The 17,295-nt window shown below is 31.4% G+C and overlaps 3 protein-coding genes across 5 annotated transcripts; 1 reads left to right on the top strand and 2 right to left on the bottom strand.

Annotated features, from left to right (window-relative positions):
- The first annotated feature begins 2,352 nt into the window (after nt 1-2,352).
- On the top strand, nt 2,353-7,551 carry LOC108775865 (apoptosis-inducing factor 3). 2 transcript variants are annotated; one of them, XM_018542315.1, is made up of 7 exons: nt 2,353-2,488; nt 5,289-5,587; nt 5,670-6,006; nt 6,130-6,480; nt 6,571-6,776; nt 6,850-7,066; nt 7,162-7,551. In XM_018542315.1, the coding sequence occupies exons 1-7, from the start codon at nt 2,419-2,421 to the stop codon at nt 7,425-7,427; spliced, it is 1,746 nt and encodes a 581-aa protein (XP_018397817.1). In that variant the 5' UTR covers nt 2,353-2,418; the 3' UTR covers nt 7,428-7,551. The 2 variants fall into 2 exon arrangements, with proteins under 2 accessions (XP_018397817.1, XP_018397818.1); XM_018542316.1 differs by lacking the exon at nt 2,353-2,488 and adding an exon at nt 3,348-3,414.
- A 107-nt stretch (nt 7,552-7,658) lies between these two features.
- Nucleotides 7,659-8,229, bottom strand: LOC108775887 (uncharacterized). The gene is made up of 2 exons (XM_018542343.1): nt 8,138-8,229; nt 7,659-7,993 (listed from the first exon to the last, which is right to left on the bottom strand). Exons 1-2 carry the CDS (start codon nt 8,200-8,202, stop codon nt 7,726-7,728), a joined length of 333 nt encoding a protein of 110 aa, XP_018397845.1. The 5' UTR covers nt 8,203-8,229; the 3' UTR covers nt 7,659-7,725.
- Nucleotides 8,230-9,387: 1,158 nt separating this feature from the next.
- On the bottom strand, nt 9,388-13,754 carry Tdrd3 (Tudor domain containing 3). Of its 2 annotated transcripts, none has more exons than XM_018542313.1 (11): nt 13,378-13,754; nt 13,012-13,096; nt 12,730-12,929; nt 12,216-12,363; nt 11,883-12,116; nt 11,663-11,796; nt 11,334-11,576; nt 10,617-11,253; nt 10,216-10,329; nt 10,056-10,143; nt 9,388-9,943 (listed from the first exon to the last, which is right to left on the bottom strand). In XM_018542313.1, the coding sequence occupies exons 1-11, from the start codon at nt 13,401-13,403 to the stop codon at nt 9,768-9,770; spliced, it is 2,085 nt and encodes a 694-aa protein (XP_018397815.1). In that variant the 5' UTR covers nt 13,404-13,754; the 3' UTR covers nt 9,388-9,767. The 2 variants fall into 2 exon arrangements, with proteins under 2 accessions (XP_018397815.1, XP_018397816.1); XM_018542314.1 differs by having other exon boundaries at nt 9,388-9,940.
- Nucleotides 13,755-17,295: the final 3,541 nt, after the last annotated feature.

Below are 17,295 nucleotides of genomic sequence, written 5' to 3'. Positions count from 1 at the left end.
ACCGCAACAATTTCATATGCAAAAACGTCATGTTAGTTTTCAATCTTGACACCTATTCTTATATGATCAAATCTCTATAGTAATTATTATAAAAATTGTAAGAAATTTATGGGGAATAAATTTATAACTTAAAAAATACTGTATGTATTGTATTTCTCATTTTACTTCTCGTTTTTCTTATTCAATATTTGATCTCTACATTCGTTATTCGATTCATTTATTTCTATTATTTATTTACTTTGTATTCGTTTTTATGTCATTAATCTTTCGCGCGAAATGGAAAGAGCTTGGGGGAGTACAATAAAATCTGCAGAGTCTAATAAAGAGATTATTTTCCTTGAAATAAATGTACAAAAAACTACAAAGCATAGATTTTCGCGCGGAAGAGCCAGAAACAAATCCCTTTCGCAAAGAATAAAAATTAGTTAATTCTTTTCATCCCGTGCCCTTCAACATCAAACGCGGTATTTATTTATTTTATTCTTACTTCTATCTATATTATTATTTTTATTATTCTTGTATTTCGCATTCTTATAATATTATTAAAACCCTCGTATGTTCATAGATTTATTGTTCGTAAAAAATTATGTATGCAGATGTACGCAATGTATAAAAGTATGAATGTGTGCATTTGCAGTATGTGAGATCAGAGGATTGATTGTGTATACCTTGAAGCGAGATAAAAATTACAAAAGTGAGCAAAGTCATTAGAATATTTATAATATTTTATTGAACATCTATTGCATTTGCTCACTTTTGATCCTCAAAGTATTATATATGTATTATAGAATTGTTCGGAATAGATTCTGGTCGAAATTAATCTGTTTTTACTAGAAAATATAATAAAAATATAGGGAATATAATTGAATAGTTCCGATCCATTCTAAATAATTCCATAATATATACATGCCCAGATCCATTGGGTTCACTGGGGTTCATTAAACTTTATGACTTTGCGCCTTGCGGATCAGTCCGTCCATCATCGGAAATAAACGCGAGAAACTGCATTGTCGCGATATCTGGCGGATTTCGGTGTAATTGCTAACGCTATTATGGAGCATCGATAATAAAAATTATTTTATATCTTGTATTACCATGCATAGAAAAAAAAATAAGAATAATTTAAATTATTAATTTAATTACAATAAACATTAGAATAATTTAAATTCCTTCTAAAAACCTAAAAAAATATAAATATAAAAAAAAACATTAAATATTGTACAATAGTATATCTATGCAAACATAATCAAAAACAATTTTTTATATCTTTAAATGATTCGTTGATCATTGATTTCGTTGAGCAAATTCATAACCCAAGGAGAAACGCAAAAATCAAAATAATACACATATATAAAAATTACATAAATTCGATCCAAAATCGATCAATGTGACACTTTAATAGCAAATTCGATTAGACGCTCTAATGCGCAAAAATGCATATTAAAGTCGTTGTACACTGATTTAATTTGAGTGTAAAAGTGAAATGTAAATATATATTTCGAATTACATATTTTATCTAACAGCGTAATAAAGTGTATTGAGTATTTCGCCGGTTTTTTATTTATTAATAAATACACCTTTAAGTTAACTTACGACGATTTTAATGTGCACCATCAGTGCGCACTGAATGAATCCAATCAAATTCGCTAAAACTTTTTTGTTCTCATAACGTCATCGACGATATCTTTTCTCAATATTTGCTTGATCTTTTTTATCTACATAACCAATGAACGTGCAATAATGTCAGCGATATAACAAAGCATTTTAGCTTCTTCATTAAGATAAAAATTCATTAATATAAAAATAATCTAAATTTTACTACAATATATACGTTGTCATCCTTCTTAAAAAATGTCAAATAAAAGTTTTCCGAAAAAAGAGAAGCGGTCCATAAATAATTAGCAAAAAGTATTGAGCGTCTCTTCGAAATCAATCCACAGAGCATTCTCATTGCGCCTGCGGATTTGAGCGACTTCCCGATAAGCAATTCCGGCGAGTATACTTCTCGTTCTCTTTCCTTCAAAAAGAAGTGTGTCGTAACAGAACGTAACAGAATGAGTCACGATAATCTTATCGGTGCGGTTTCTTGAGTTCATTTGCGAATGATTAGAATTCCTACAGGTCATTGTTTCACGCTGATTCTTAAAAGAATCTCGTTTTTTCTGTCGAGAGACCGGAGAGCGAGTGACGAACCGACAGCCATAGGAGTATATCTCGATCGCAAAATGTGAAAGTCTTCAATGAGAATCGAAATACCGCCGCCACCACGAATATCTCAAGGTCGCGTATGTACGCTCGCACGATTGTAGATCACGAGAATCCACACGCACAACAGACGATCATGGTCGATTCGTAAGCACGGCCTCTCTCACGTTCTTCGACTCTCAGTCTTGTCGACAGTTCGCGTACGGCTGCAGCATGGGCGCCAGTCATTGCAAAACCTTCCGGAGAAGCGCCGGCTCGAGTCGAGACACATCCGCCGCAACAGGTGTGTATCATGCGCGAGGAAAACTGCGAGGATCGTGTTGTAAAATCTGAGACAAAGTTATTTTTATTCCTTACACACATCGCGCTTGTATCGGTATTAAAAGTTCTCCCAAATAATCGGAGACAGATTAATTCTAATGACAATTTGATTAATTAGAATTAATTCTAATGGTATTAGAATTAATCTGTCTCCGCGCAATTACAAAAAATTGTGTAATAGCCAGTTTTTCTTCGTTTCCTTTTCCTTTTCTGTTCCTCCTTTATTTTTTCTTTTGTGCTCTCTTTTCTCTCATATTTCTTTTTGCTCCTTCTCTTCTCCTTTTTTCTTTCTTTATTTCCTCGAACTCGGAAATCGATAGAATCAGGTGCTTTCCAATAAGAGACATAGATATATGACGGAGTGTATATATAACACACAGTGAATCATAAAACCTTGTTGGTAACTGAAGGCTATATTTTTATTTCTCAATAAAAAATTGCCAATGTTAAACAAAGATGAAATGATCGCTATATGTTACATATAGTGTGGCTCTTACTAAAAAATACCATCTGTGTGTTTCTCAATTTTAAAATATTTCTTAATATTCTTATACAAGAAGTGAATCACGCTAAAGCGTTTAATTACTGACGGTTACACGCAACTATTATAGATAGTGATTTGCGCTTTATAAGAAACGGCGTTCATGTTATGTAGCACGAGGACGGGCGTTCTCAAATCGTAGTAAGTTTTCAGTACCTTGTGAGGATCGATGCAGTGTGTTAGGAGTGTTAGGACACTCGCGCTCGGATGGAAGTGGGCTGCCTTGACAAATATGTCGTTTTTACGTTTTGTCCAGGGTAGGTGTCTATGACACTTAATAAGGCACATACGCGAAGATAAATATGGGATAATACTTTTACCGATTACCGAATATTCGAAAGAATAACGTTAGTGTTTGCTCATGACTGGTGTAAAAGATACGCTTTTTTTCGTTAGAGGTTATAGTAAATGTCAAATAGAGATAATAAAGTACAGATTACATATTGTACGTTGCGTTTCTGTGAATGGGCGTATAATTGAATCACGCTTACTTTATGATGTGCGTTGTAGCGTTTAAAGTTAAAAATAAGTATGAAACGATCGGTAGGGAAATTCGTAAGAGAACTCGTTTGTGTTGCATTTTATTAAGTAAATAACGATTGATATGTGTAATATCGTGCTCGTAGCAGTGCTGTCTACGGCTGTTCCATTTAACGCTCACAATGCTTATGGAATCATTTCATTCTTGTTGTTTATTAAATGTTAAAGAAGGACAAACAATATTCGTGAGCGTTAAATGGAACGCGGTTAACCTAAAGTACACTGGAATTCATAGTGACACGATTCTTGAATTCCGTCAAAATCAAAATAATATTATAAATTAAAAACTTAATTTTTATTTTAAATTTTCATTTATATATTTTAATTTTTTTAATGAATATAAATACCAACCAGAGAGCCATATTAGCATTTTAAGACATTACTTACAATGATTTTAAAATATGTAAGAATGTTTGTGAGTTATAAACATCATTTATTTTTGTATTTAACATTGAATTAACAATAAGAATAAAATTATGAAATGAATATTGCGAAGGTTCACAGCTATTATGTATTTTTCTATTTTCATTAGAAAAAAAGAAGACAATATGCATGAACATTGATATATATTTCAAACTAATGTTCAAATCTTGACCAAAATGCAAGATCAATAAATATTGATATTTTTAATAATTTTTGTAAATTTGATTAATTTTTTTATTATTGTATTAGATTGGAATATTCTTCTGTTTTTATTCTCTGCATTAATATTCATTGCTACGCTTTTAATTTTATTCATGCATTCTTTGGAGCGTCGGAAGATGCATAACAATTATGCACAACCAACATAACATCCATGCCACGTGCGCGACGCGCGAATCGCGTCGATGCATCACACAACGAGGTCAACGGGGAGAGAGTCCAATCGGATTGATAGTCGTCTCTTTGCATCTCTCTCTCTCTCTCTCTCAAGAAAAATTATCACTAATAATCGTCATTCAAATCACTGATAACCCTATCGAGCAGTACGACTCCCGATTCACGTACGAGATAATGACAGCACAAATTTTATTTTTCTCAAGATTTCCTTATATTTATATCCTGCATTACATAATCGATGGAAGTTATATATTTGTTATATGCGTTTCTTATAAGAATTTTTATATCGCTACAGAAATATTTGATGATGCAATCGATTGGAAGTAACGCCTGCCATTCAAATTTCAAAGGCTATTCAGACTCCTATTTGAACGTCATCCAGGTATCATTTTATTTTTGTTCATCGAATGTTAAACGAAAATAAAATGAATACTTGAGAAACACTCAGATGGAAATTTGAATGTACCTAAGCTAAATAAGCTTGTCATTTGTCAAAAACATTCTATTATTTACTATTATAGAGAAGAAATTGAATGAAATTCTTGCATGCATTAGATTGATTAGGTACACAATTACTAGAAAATATCACATTTCGCTTTTATGTTTGTCTATGTTTATATCCATATGCCAATATAGGATTAGAATTGACTGCATTATGATTCATATATCATAAGAGTTATAGTTATTTATTCTTTTGAATACGACAGAAAATATATCTTAAACATTGCGATGTATATTCTTGTTTTGTGGTTACCCTTATGGTGAGTCATTTGTTGCTGTGTCCCTCTAATAATAGGCATCTATAATAAACTACTGATTATTATAAATAGTTAAATTATAAATTATTTTTCATACTTCTTAGGTACCTCAAAAGAGCATGATGACACCTATATTGAGGAAGTGGTTTGTAAGCAGGAAGATATCAACGAAAATGAGATGAAAATGCTACCGTTGGGGGATAGTGAAAAAAAAATTTTGTTGATTAAACAAAATGGAGAATTGCACGCGATTGGTACCAAATGTACACATTACGGTGCTCTGCTACATACCGGTGCATTAGGGGAAGGACGAGTGAGATGTCCATGGCACGGTGCATGTTTCAATATTAAAACTGGGGACATTGAAGATTATCCAGGCTTGGATTCTTTACCATGCTACAAGGTACTCGTGTAACTTACAAACTTATCAAGATTATTCTTATCCTATATTTAGTATATTATTTTTATATGTATTGCTTCAATAGGTTCGCGTAGACGAAACTGGCCTTGTCCATGTAAGAGCCAAACGTATAGAGCTGAATAATAACAAACGTATGAAGGATATGTCTGCACGTAATCCTGAAAATACAAAAACTGTCATAATAGTTGGCGGTGGACCATCGGGCGCGACCTGTGCAGAAAGTTTGCGACAAGAGGGCTTTGCAGGACGCATTATTATGGTATGCAGAGAAAATGTGATCCCTTACGATCGAATAAAGGTATCCAAAGTGTTAGATTTCGATGTTCATTCTGCGACATTACGATTGCCCTCGTTTTACAATGAATACAACATCGAAACGAAACTAGGAGTAAAAGCAATAGGTACATATAAAAAATAAATCAATCTCAATATATGTATGTAATATATATATATATATATATAAATCATATATATATATAAATCATGTTACTTCATATTCTGTACATTTTTTAATTCTGTTATAGGTCTAGATACGACTGAAAATATTATCAAGCTGAGCAATAACGAGAACATCGTGTATGATTATCTATTTGTTTGCACAGGCAGTAAACCGAGAATGCTAAATGTGGCAGGAGCAAATTTATCGAATATTTTTGTTCTGCGAGATTATACCGATTCACAAGGCGTACATGCGCTTCTGTCGCCCGAGAAACATGTAATTGTTCTAGGATTAGGTTTTATTGGCATGGAAGCCGCGGCTTATTGTATCAATAAATGCGCGTCTGTCACAGTAATAGGACGTGATACTGTACCTCTCAGAGCGATATTCGGGGCAACCATTGGTAATAGAATTAAAAAAGAGCATGAGGCAAAAGGTATTGTTATACATAATATACAATATTGTGTATTGGTATGCATGAGTATTGATTAAAATCATTAGATAATAATAATAATAATGTTTTCAGGTGTGAAGTTTATCTTCCAGAATAATATTAAGCAATTTATTCCTAAGGAAGGTGAAGAAAGCATTTTGGCTAAAGTCGAACTTACAGATGGTCAGATTCTACCAGCAGATATAGTTATTGTTGGAATAGGATCCACTTTTTACACTGATTGGATGAAAAAGTCTTCTGTCACAATAAGGGACGATGGCACTATTCCAGTAAATAAGGTATAACACTCGAGCACAGTATTCTTTTCTTAGTATATACTTCATATTTAGATAATTGAATATTAAATTATAGCATTTAAGAACAAATGTAGAAAATATATATGCTGGAGGTGACATAGCTTATGCACCGATATATGGATCTGACGACACAGTCGCTGCAATAGGCCATTATTCTCTAGCTCATTATCATGGTAAAATTGCGGCTCTAAATATATGCGGCAAAGAAACATCTTTGAAAACTGTACCATTCTTCTGGACGAATTTACTGAGCAAAAATTACAGATATGCAGGTAAATTTACATATCTGTATCATGTTTTTACACGAAATTATAATAACCGAATTTTGTAAAAAATTAACAATTAAACAATATCAATTTATTTTCAGGCTATGGGAAACCTACTAGCATAAAGATTTATGGTTCACTGGATAAACTGGAATTTTTCGCTTATTATTTTAAAGATAGCAAAGTAATTGGAATGAGCAGTGTTAGTGCTGATCCAGTTGTAGCAAATTTTGCAAATTTACTGTATGAGGGAAAGACCTTAACAGAAGAAGAAATTAATACAGATCCATTTGGTTGGATGAAAAATAAGCCAAAAGATATATCAACTCGGTTTCAAGAAAGCTTTCTAGTTGATGCTCAAGCATGAGTCTATTTAACATAAACAACATAATTTAATGCTTTAAAACAATGTTACAGTATTAATCTTAACTTTTACGTTGTAATTTGCCATGTACAACAATCTTTTTAGATAAACTTATGTAATATATTTGACGACACTTTATCTTTCCTATGCTAAGAGAAATACTCTATGTAATATACTCGGCATTGTACCGATCCAAAATATTAAAAAAAAAAAGAAAGAAAATTAAATGTCGTTTCAGTATTCATTTAATTTAAACCTAAAACAATTTATGAAACATAATTACACAATCTGTAGAAAGATTTCAATCCCACGCTTCTGTAACTCTCATGTGGCACAGGCGTTCAGCGATAGTAATTTCTTTCTGGAACTTCTGACGATTTTCTGCCATCTTCGTCTGGAAAAACTCGTACGTTTTGCTTCCGGCATACATGTCCTTCATGTAGCCATGACTTTGTTCACGTGTGAGATAAGGATGCCGAAGAATCAACATGTTTTGTTCTTCCCTCTCGAAATCTTTCTTCATCTTAAGTAAATCATGCATTGACGGTTTTTTAACTTTACGATATTTCCTGCATGAAGTAAAAATTTACAGTTACGAGTATTCCACGTGACGATAAAAAAGTAATATTATACGTTATGAAAAATTAAAACCACATTACTCCTAATAAGTTGAACTAAATGAGAATTAATTCTCATGAAAGAAAAGTACTCACCCTCTGAATCTGTATGGTATTTTATTTATATGAAGAGCTGCTAACAGGGTCAAACCAAGCCGCATTGTTAGTTGCTCTGAGAGTTGCTCTCAGCTGTCTGCCATGGTGAAAGTAAGATAGATGTGTTCGTTCTCAAGACGAATTTCGTACGGTTTTGCGCAGATTCCAAATACGGCCATTTAAATATTTGTACCGCGGTAATTTTGAAATGACAGCTCGAGAGACAAAATGATTACTTGCTAAATAAAAACATGTAGAAATAATTATCAGAACTCATAAAAATGTATAATTATTACATTTTTATCGCTTCTTAAAGATAAAGGTATTAATATTCGTAAAAAAAGCTTGTAAAAAATTAAATTTTTATTATATCATAATGCATAATTTAAATAAACCGCGGCAACATGGTGGCATATGGTGTGTCACGTTCTCATTGGTTGTTAAAAATATGTATATACGCAAGAGTATAAGTTCTTTCCACCATGCTCTCTGTTGCAACGCTCTTTCACTTAAATTACAATAATGCAGAGTATGTAATCAGTTTATTAAAGTCTACGGCGAAATTTTTATTTGTTCTTAATTTAATTTTTTTCACACACACACATACACACACAAATCATAAAATTGATAATTTTGTTATCAATTGGTAAAAAAATCCCTAAATTTTAAATTTTGAAAAATATATTTTATCTCGCTACCTCGAAATTTAAAATTTTTGAAATATATTATATGTTGCTGTATTAGAATATGTAAATGTGCAAACAATTTTTTAATTTTGAATAATTTTGCGAAATTATATTTGCTAATATTAAATTAATGTATTTAAATTTTTTATCATAAATTTTGAATTTGTATATCAGCAATTTATTTTAGGTAAGATTTAATATCAAGCTTAATTCTAATTTATAACAAATTATTTAAGTTTAATTTATCGAGTATTGTACCAAATAATATTCAAAATAGTGCAAAATCAATTTAGCTTATGGTTACATTTTCGAAAAATATCATGAAAGATAATACTAATTGACTCGTATGATTCAAGGCTTTACACTTTCTGAGATTTTCGAAAAACACCTCTCTCTCTCTCTCTCTCTCTCTCTCTCTCTCTCTCTCTCTCTATAGGCTTGTTCTTTTTGCCTGCACTGTCTGCACCAGTTCAGACAGTGCAGAGAACAAGAACAGGCCTAATGATTGTTTGTGGGTACAGAAAAATAAAACGAGCAAGATTTTATTACACTGTATTACAGCTAAAGTGGACGAGGTACAGACATTGCCCTGTTTTGTGTATGTGTGTGTGTGTTTTGTGTGTAGTAAGAATCAATTTTTCTACAATATAAATAATATAATATTTCGAGAACACAGTCGATATTTTACAATAAGAGCCTCCTAATTCCTCCTTTTCGTGAAAAACTTACTTCGTATTAAGTTATTGCGTATTCAATTCAGCAACAGAACTTAAATGTGGCACCCAGCTCGCCGCCTAGCAACGGTTAATATAAACAGTATCTAAAATCTTCGTTAGTGTGGCAACCTGTTAGATCAATCCTCAGTAGCGAATGCATTGCCTCAATACTTAGCAAGATCTGAATTTACTTTTTTTTTTTACTAAAGATGCGAGACTAGAGTTACATTAAAGAAAAGAATTATGTTGAGTATTATTTTGATTATTAATTGGCAGAGAATTGTAGCTTCTTTGCGCTGGTGGTTGATAAATTGGTTGTGTACTTCGCTGCTGACCTCGTTTCTTATTATACCCTTTATTTCCGCCAACGGCACCGCTTCCGCCTCGTCGAAATTCCATACCTGCTGCAATCATCATTTTTAATTAAATTATATTGACTGCAATGTTTCATGTATAAACTATGAAAAATACAAATAATACAAAATTTAATATTAAGATACAAACTTTGTTACTCACCATTTATATGATTGTGACTCTGATCGTAACGCTGTCGATTGTTAGAACGCTGATCTTGTCGTCTCGTTTCCGGAATATGATCTTGAATCTAAAATTATTGACAAGGAATATTATTAGCGACCATTGTAATCGTAATTTTACTTTGTACTATTTTACATACATCGTCTGTTATTGGTATACAATCGACCTGGAGTACTTCTTCATAATTTTCAAATCCCTTAAATTGCACTACGCAAGTTCTCTCGGAAACACCAGTAACTTCGGCATTATAGTACTGTAAGTATCATACAAATATAATTAAATTATGTGCAAAGTACAAGAAAAAGATAGAACGACATATGATTCTGACAATGAGTAAGACCAATCGTCTTATAGTTAACAGATTCTTAGTTCGATTCTAACCGACCTATGTATTATAATAAAATTTAATTATATAAAATTGATTGAAAATTTCGAAAAGTTTAAAAAATAAATGGCATAAGCATTTTAGAAATCCACATTTCCAATTCACAATTTTAATATAAAATAGATTTCATATATAAAAAGATATATAATACATACTCTATTATCTTCCCAATATTTAGCCATACACTTGTCACCTACTTGCCATACCCATGTACTGGTGATATTAGGATTACCATAATTGTTCTCGTTTCTTTGCACGTTAGGATTCATGGACATCTTATTCCCAACGTTACTATTCAACTGATGTCTAGATTGACTCTTAAAATTCTGTTCAGTTGTATTAGATGAATATACTTTAGACGTTCCATTTTGTTGAGCTCGATTATGCCTATTATAAGAAGCATCATAAGAATGCCTATTTTTGGCCTCGGGCTCGAGGTGATTATAGTTTCTGTTACTACCGAGATTCTTTCCTTGTAACTCAGCGTGGATTCTATTATAGTTATCGTTACCACTATCGACGTTTGCGTTACTTGTGCGCGACTGAGCAAACGTATTTCTGTAATCATTCGGCTGAGAAGACTTCTGATACGCTTCTCTACCTCCGTCGTGTTGGTACTGATACTGAGGTTCCTGATTACGTTGAAACCGCGGTGGTTTATTCTGCGGTACGTGATTAACACCGTTATATTGCGAATACACGGTGGAATTACTATTATTTGTCTTTTTACTATTTCTGTGTTCCTCTGAATATCTCGGAGGTGGTTGATAACCGCGACCACCTTTTTGATTCCTGTTAAAAAAAAATCAATATTAGAAGTACAATACGTTATTAATTATTATAAAACTCCATTTAATAAGATAGTTATGTACCGTCCACCTCTTCCACTTTGTGCTTCAGTACCCCTCGATTCGTAACGATCCTGATTACTTTCATTATTTTGCATGTAATTACTTTGTGATAAATTAGTTGTTTCGACACTTTCGGGTTGCATAGGTAACTTATCCTCGAGAAAGTCGAATAGAGATATTTTTCCACTGCTAGGTTTACTCTCGTCGGATTTCTTATCCCGTTTACCACGTGGCTCTCGCGGTTCTCGAGATTCTTTGGCACTACTGTAATAAGAATGCAATTAAATAATAATTGAATATATAGTTTGAGTAAAGAAAAATAGGAAAAATATAAAAATTAATTCTTTTACTTATGTTTAGTGTCGATCTTTTGCAGGCTTCTTAAAGCTTTATCTACGTTATTTCTATTAACTCTCAAAGCATATTCTGCCTGCTCTATGGTAAATCCACGATCCACAATTTTTTGTACACTATGATCCAATAACTGCGGAAAGCGCACATAAATTAAATATTTAGACAAGGATGCAAACATTTAATTTAATGGAAAAATGTAAAAAAAACAAATCAAACCTGTTTATTTCCACCACCAAATACTTTCTTATTGCCTTGCTTGGCAGCTTCTGCTATAGCATCCTTGCGCTGAGTTTCAAATTCAGTATTCTCTTTGCTAGGTTTTTCTTTTTCTGCCAGAGCTTTAAAGTTCTTATCTTGCTCCGATACTTTTACGATTTTTTTACCAAATGGTATCCATGGTGGTGGTCCACCTTCTTCAGTAGATCTTACTCGAGTATGCAAAGCTAATTTCTATAACAAAAGCGTCTCTCATATAATATATTCATTAAATAGAATTAAGTATTATTATAATAAATATTAATATCTCTCATTAAATAAAATGAGAATTACCTTATTTAATTCCCATTTTTCCACTAAATTAACAACTTTTCCCCCAAGCACATAAATCAAATGCGATGGTATCAGCAAAAGAAGTCCATGTGACATAGGTAAGGTTCCTGTCTTTATCAGTATCTTTGTACCAGGTGGTGTGTTTAAGCTACCACATATAAAAAAGATGATTAGAAGAAATAATTGTAAGAATGATTGTAACATGAGTAAATAAGGGTTAATATTCAATCACTGATATTATACTGAAGTATATATTAAGGGTGATTTTATATAAAGTATCTAAGTGTAGTGACACAATATAATTAACTCTGATAATGAATAATATTTGTACCTATTATATCCTGTTAAATAACGTGACAATATTATTAAATAGCATAATTGTTTAAAATATACATGTACTTATATGCTTTTACATTTAACTTCGCTAATTTTATACATAGCAACTTGTAGTATGGACTAATTTAACATAGTACAAATGACCAAATTTACTATAAAAGAATCTAAATACATTTACCTTAAAGTTGATATATGTTCAACTTCTAAAGCTTGAAAATTATTTTTTCCATCTGTCAACGATAATTTTAACATTCTTGGAGCTGCTCTTGATTCTTCATTACCTTTGGGTGCAGCTACATTACGTATCTTTTGTATTTGCAACACAATATTGCCCTGATTAATATCTCCATTTCCACTTCCAATCTCTCTTAAGTCAAGCTATAAATAATTTATTTTTTTCTGGTTCATTTAAATGTCTCAAATAATCAACACTATAAAGGTTCAAAGAATCAATACATACATCTAACAGTCGTTTTACTATTTTCTGTATGTCCATAACATTACCCGAATCGGTTGCCGAATTATAACCATGATCAGATAAATACCTAATAAACAGAGAAGCCATCAACATAGATAAAGGATTGTAAATATTGGACAGACTTTAAACAATCATGGAAAAGGAATAGAATAAATGACCGCGTTCGACAAAATGTTAATATCGCAATTATTAGAAACTTTCCTTACGGTGATTAGATAATACTTCTACATCTAGAGGTATAGTCTCATCTCAGCAAAGAAAACTTCCAACAAATACAATACAATGCAGCCAATTCTTTTCCCTGTGAAACATCAACAAGAAAGTGGAGTAGTACACCCTACTACTTACCATCCCAATGCCTCCAAGCTCTCCATGTCTACGCTCAACTCACTCTCTTTGTTCGGCAAATATAGAATCGTGTCTCATAAAACTGACATCGCTACTGTGAAATGTTATTACGTGCTATTCTGAGTTTTCAACGCGATCGTACGAATATAAACATTTGACAGTTAACACGCGTTTCGAAAGTGCGACAGACCAAGAAGATTCTAGTTTTCCTCGAGTGTGACGACTCGGAGTTCGAGCACTTTTGAGTTTCTACTGAGACCGTTTCTCGCAGGCACGGTGTATTAACGCGATAAAAAAAAAGTCGCGCACTGATGCGGTGATTACGATATACGATCGCTCAAAGGAAAGAACCGCACCTATTCAACCTGAAAACACTGGTCGCCATCTTGCATACTCGAAGCAGCGTGCCAGCGTGCGTTCGACCATAGACGTAGTCGTAAAAAATGACAAACCGTACAGCGCGCCAATGGCGCTTCGGTTTAAATTATTAATTCTTCGTTTTCATTTTTAATTCAAATTAACTTAAAATAATTAACTAAATTAAATTAATTTTGAAATGATACTTTAATATTAAACTAATTTTTTCATTGTTATTTAAATCAATGAAAAAAATAAAAGTATGAGAACAATATAACAGTAATAATTATATAAAAATTAAATCAGAAATAGAGTATGTTTCACGAGATTTGTCGTCCTAAAATTTATTGCATAGTCCATTCTAATGATAAAATAATCGATTTTATTGACTATCAATTGTATTAATTATATCAATTATATTGAATGCTAATTTGATTCACGTTATATCAAGATGAAGTTGACATCACTTGGAACTTTTCGAATCTCACGTCGTGGATTGGAGATTAATTAAATCAAACGGTATCATAAAGTGTTTAATTAGTAAATATAATTTAATATTTAATAAAATCATTAGTGTCCACATATTGATCGGTTATTTCATAAAATTCACGTATAGAAATCACTTATTGTGCAGAACAATCAATAATATAGAATAACAATATTGTATTACATTTCATAGAAAATTATCATTGATTTAAATTTATATATAACGTTTATTCATTTACATTATAATACGAGTACAGCTGTGAAACGTATAGTGTAAAATGCGTACGGAAGGTGCAATCGAGAGCAACAGGTGTAGGTGAGTGATGTGCAAAGTTGACCGCATAATTTTTAAACTCCCACCGAACTTCATTTTTTCCTCGCGGTCTAATAGGTATAAGTGAAGAATAAAATTAACAATAAATTAATAATAAGTAATAATAACTATATGTATAAAATATTTCTTATATTTTATTTGTTTGTGATTTTAATAAAAAAAAATATAAGAATACAATATATGAATAATATTTGTTGCGGTGAAAGTGGTAAGTTTCTAATATTTAAGGATTAATTTACACTTCTTACTATATGCTTTGCCTTAACTTTCTATCTTTTACAAATGTAACGCATAAATCATAACTTTTTTTCCTGGATTTAAGACGTATGCAGGTATAAATTTTTCATTAGGATAGGGATTATCAAGTTTCTAATTCGTATAAATGCAACCGGTGCGGTGAAGTGTAAGTTCCAATTTTGTACACTGAAAGAAAAAATTGGCTGAATATGGCATAGCATTTTTCGATAGACTAACGCAACCAAAATTAGCTGCTGCAATCAATTGAAAATGCTATGCCATATTTTACCATTTAAATTATTGTTGCAGTAGCCAATTTTTTCTTACAGTATAGATTTTAAACAGTAGACTTACAATATCTGATAAAAAAAACATAAGCAGCGTATAAATAAAGAATGATCATAATGAGTGATATAATAAACTCAAGGGAATATCCTAGTCAAATAGATCGTGAAAATGTAATCTATTTTTGAGAATTAAAAAAAATTGCTAGATATATTCTTCTACTATATTTTTTATCCATGTACTTATGTAGTATATTTAGTAAATGTCTACAAATTTTAGTACAACTGTTTATTTATGTTACGTAAATTTAAAGATAAGTACAAAGTCATATAACGAGACACTTTTGGCTCATAGCCCTTTTCTTTTTCATTATTTTAAAGATAAGTCTTTTATATGCTTTCAGACCCGGTTATATCAATGTTACTTTGACTTTTAAACGAGACTTAAAACTCTTTCTGTCTCGTTTTCAAGCCAAAAGAACGACAGAGAGAATTTTTAAACCTCGCTTAAAATCAAAGTAACTTTAGTGTAATTAGCTCCTAAGTCTTTTCGTGCTCAACGTGATGCGTTTGCTTCGTCATACCGTTATTTGTTATGTAATTTATTCATAAGAAAAAAAATATATATATGGGGGAAGTCCGGGCAAAGCGAACGTATGTTTATTTATCTGATATGATGCTATGAGTCTCTCTAACTGTTGAAGGAATGACCGGCCGATGACGCCATTAAAGTGCGAAACAACATATAATTGCGCTCGTTATGTTTGATAAAGAAATACAGCAAATTGTGTTTTCTTGCGATTTTTGTTAAGGGAGGTACTTAGCTTAATTGTTAGCAGTAATTATTTATCTACCAGTGTACATTTTTTTTATAGGAATTCTCTATCTTTAAGTGTCTTTGACATTAAAATTTTTCACTTATTGCTTAAACTTATTCTAATATTTCCAAATTTGCACCAAGTAGGTTCTTTAGGCAAAGTGGATGTGTGGAATAAAGCAGATGGTCCACTTTACCTAGTATATGTAATTGCACTGAAAATACCGGGAAGTCGGAGAGATAATTTTTCAAGTGAACAAAAGGTACAAATTTGTTTATATCTCTTTTGTTCTTTTTCCACAATGCAGTATGATGATTTGTTTGTGCACAGCAATTTCTTTTTTAATTACATAACGACCTTCAAATAATAATTATATATGTTTAGAGGATTTAGCAGTTATACTTTTGTCACGATTGCCAATTAATTTTGATTTTTAAAATTTCATTCTCATTATTCGAGTAATCCATCCGCTTTGGGAAGAGGACAAAGATTCTCTTTTCTTCTCGGTTCCTCTTTTCTTATACGTTTTGGCTAAAAAAATTTAAATGTACAAATTTTTTAATTTAATTCTATTTTATTTCTCAAAGTTGATTTCATTAATAGAGTTATAAGAATAAAAAAGATTTCTGATCTTAATTTTAATTGTGTCATTTTTCTTTCCAAACCTTAACACATCCGTTTTGCCCGGACTTCCTATATATACTTTAATTATAAATCTTTAAAGTTTATATTATAAGATTTATATTTATGTGCGTGTGTGTGTTTTAATAAATTAAAATATTAAATATATATGATTTTCTCTCTCTCTCTCTCTCTCTCTCTTTCTATATATATATATATATATATATATGTATATATAAAATTATGTTTTAAAATTATTATTATTAGCTTTTTATGTTTTGACATATTAAAAATATTTTTAAGATAATTTAAGATATTTTCTATGGATATAATTAATTCTTTTTTTTCAAGTCAAATATGTCTAAAAATAATTTGGTTATTTATGTTACGAGTTTGAAAAAATAATGTGGAAATTAGGATATTACGGTGGATTGACTAAAACCTTTGGAAACATTGAATAATAATTGCTTCAATTAGAATCAACGATTATTACTTGGGTGGAGCAGTCGCTAAACAAACTTTGAAGTTACTGCTCTTAAATGCGTACTAATTTTGAAGATGACGGATATGCATGATTTGTGATATATGTAAATTACGACCTACATTGAGTTACATACCATTTTGTGGTTTAATGCTACATATTTTCGATAATTCATACAAAATTCTACGATATTGTAAACATCTATAAAAATATAAAAATGTGGATACATAAAAAAAGACATCTTTTAAGTTACCGGAACAAAGTGAGCAGAATTGATTTTAACTAACATTTTTATTTGAT

Source organism: Cyphomyrmex costatus, unplaced genomic scaffold (genome assembly GCF_001594065.2).
Source record: "Cyphomyrmex costatus isolate MS0001 unplaced genomic scaffold, Ccosl1.0 scaffold33, whole genome shotgun sequence".
NCBI classification, from domain to species: domain Eukaryota; kingdom Metazoa; phylum Arthropoda; class Insecta; order Hymenoptera; family Formicidae; genus Cyphomyrmex; species Cyphomyrmex costatus.
The sequence above is the reverse complement of the archived record's forward strand: the minus strand, read 5'-3'. Positions and strand labels throughout refer to the sequence as shown.

What these genes read in the sequence shown, in the direction of transcription:
- Tdrd3 (XM_018542313.1), bottom strand. Translation starts at nt 13,403, where the DNA reads ATGGAGAGCTTGGAGGCATTGGGATG. An exon ending in TTGGTGGTGGAAATAAACAG is followed by an intron (nt 11,797 to 11,882) that starts GTTTGATTTGTT and finishes CGCTTTCCGCAG; the next exon opens with TTATTGGATCATAGTGTACA. An exon ending in GAGTCACAATCATATAAATG is followed by an intron (nt 9,944 to 10,055) that starts GTGAGTAACAAA and finishes TGATGATTGCAG; the next exon opens with CAGGTATGGAATTTCGACGA.
- LOC108775865 (XM_018542315.1), top strand. Translation starts at nt 2,419, where the DNA reads ATGGGCGCCAGTCATTGCAAAACCTTCCGGAGAAGCGCCGGCTCGAGT. An exon ending in AGACACATCCGCCGCAACAG is followed by an intron (nt 2,489 to 5,288) that starts GTGTGTATCATG and finishes CATACTTCTTAG; the next exon opens with GTACCTCAAAAGAGCATGAT. An exon ending in CAAAAATTACAGATATGCAG is followed by an intron (nt 7,067 to 7,161) that starts GTAAATTTACAT and finishes ATTTATTTTCAG; the next exon opens with GCTATGGGAAACCTACTAGC.
- LOC108775887 (XM_018542343.1), bottom strand. Translation starts at nt 8,202, where the DNA reads ATGCGGCTTGGTTTGACCCTGTTAGCAGCTCTTCATATAAATAAAATA. An exon ending in ATACCATACAGATTCAGAGG is followed by an intron (nt 7,994 to 8,137) that starts GTGAGTACTTTT and finishes TACTTCATGCAG; the next exon opens with GAAATATCGTAAAGTTAAAA.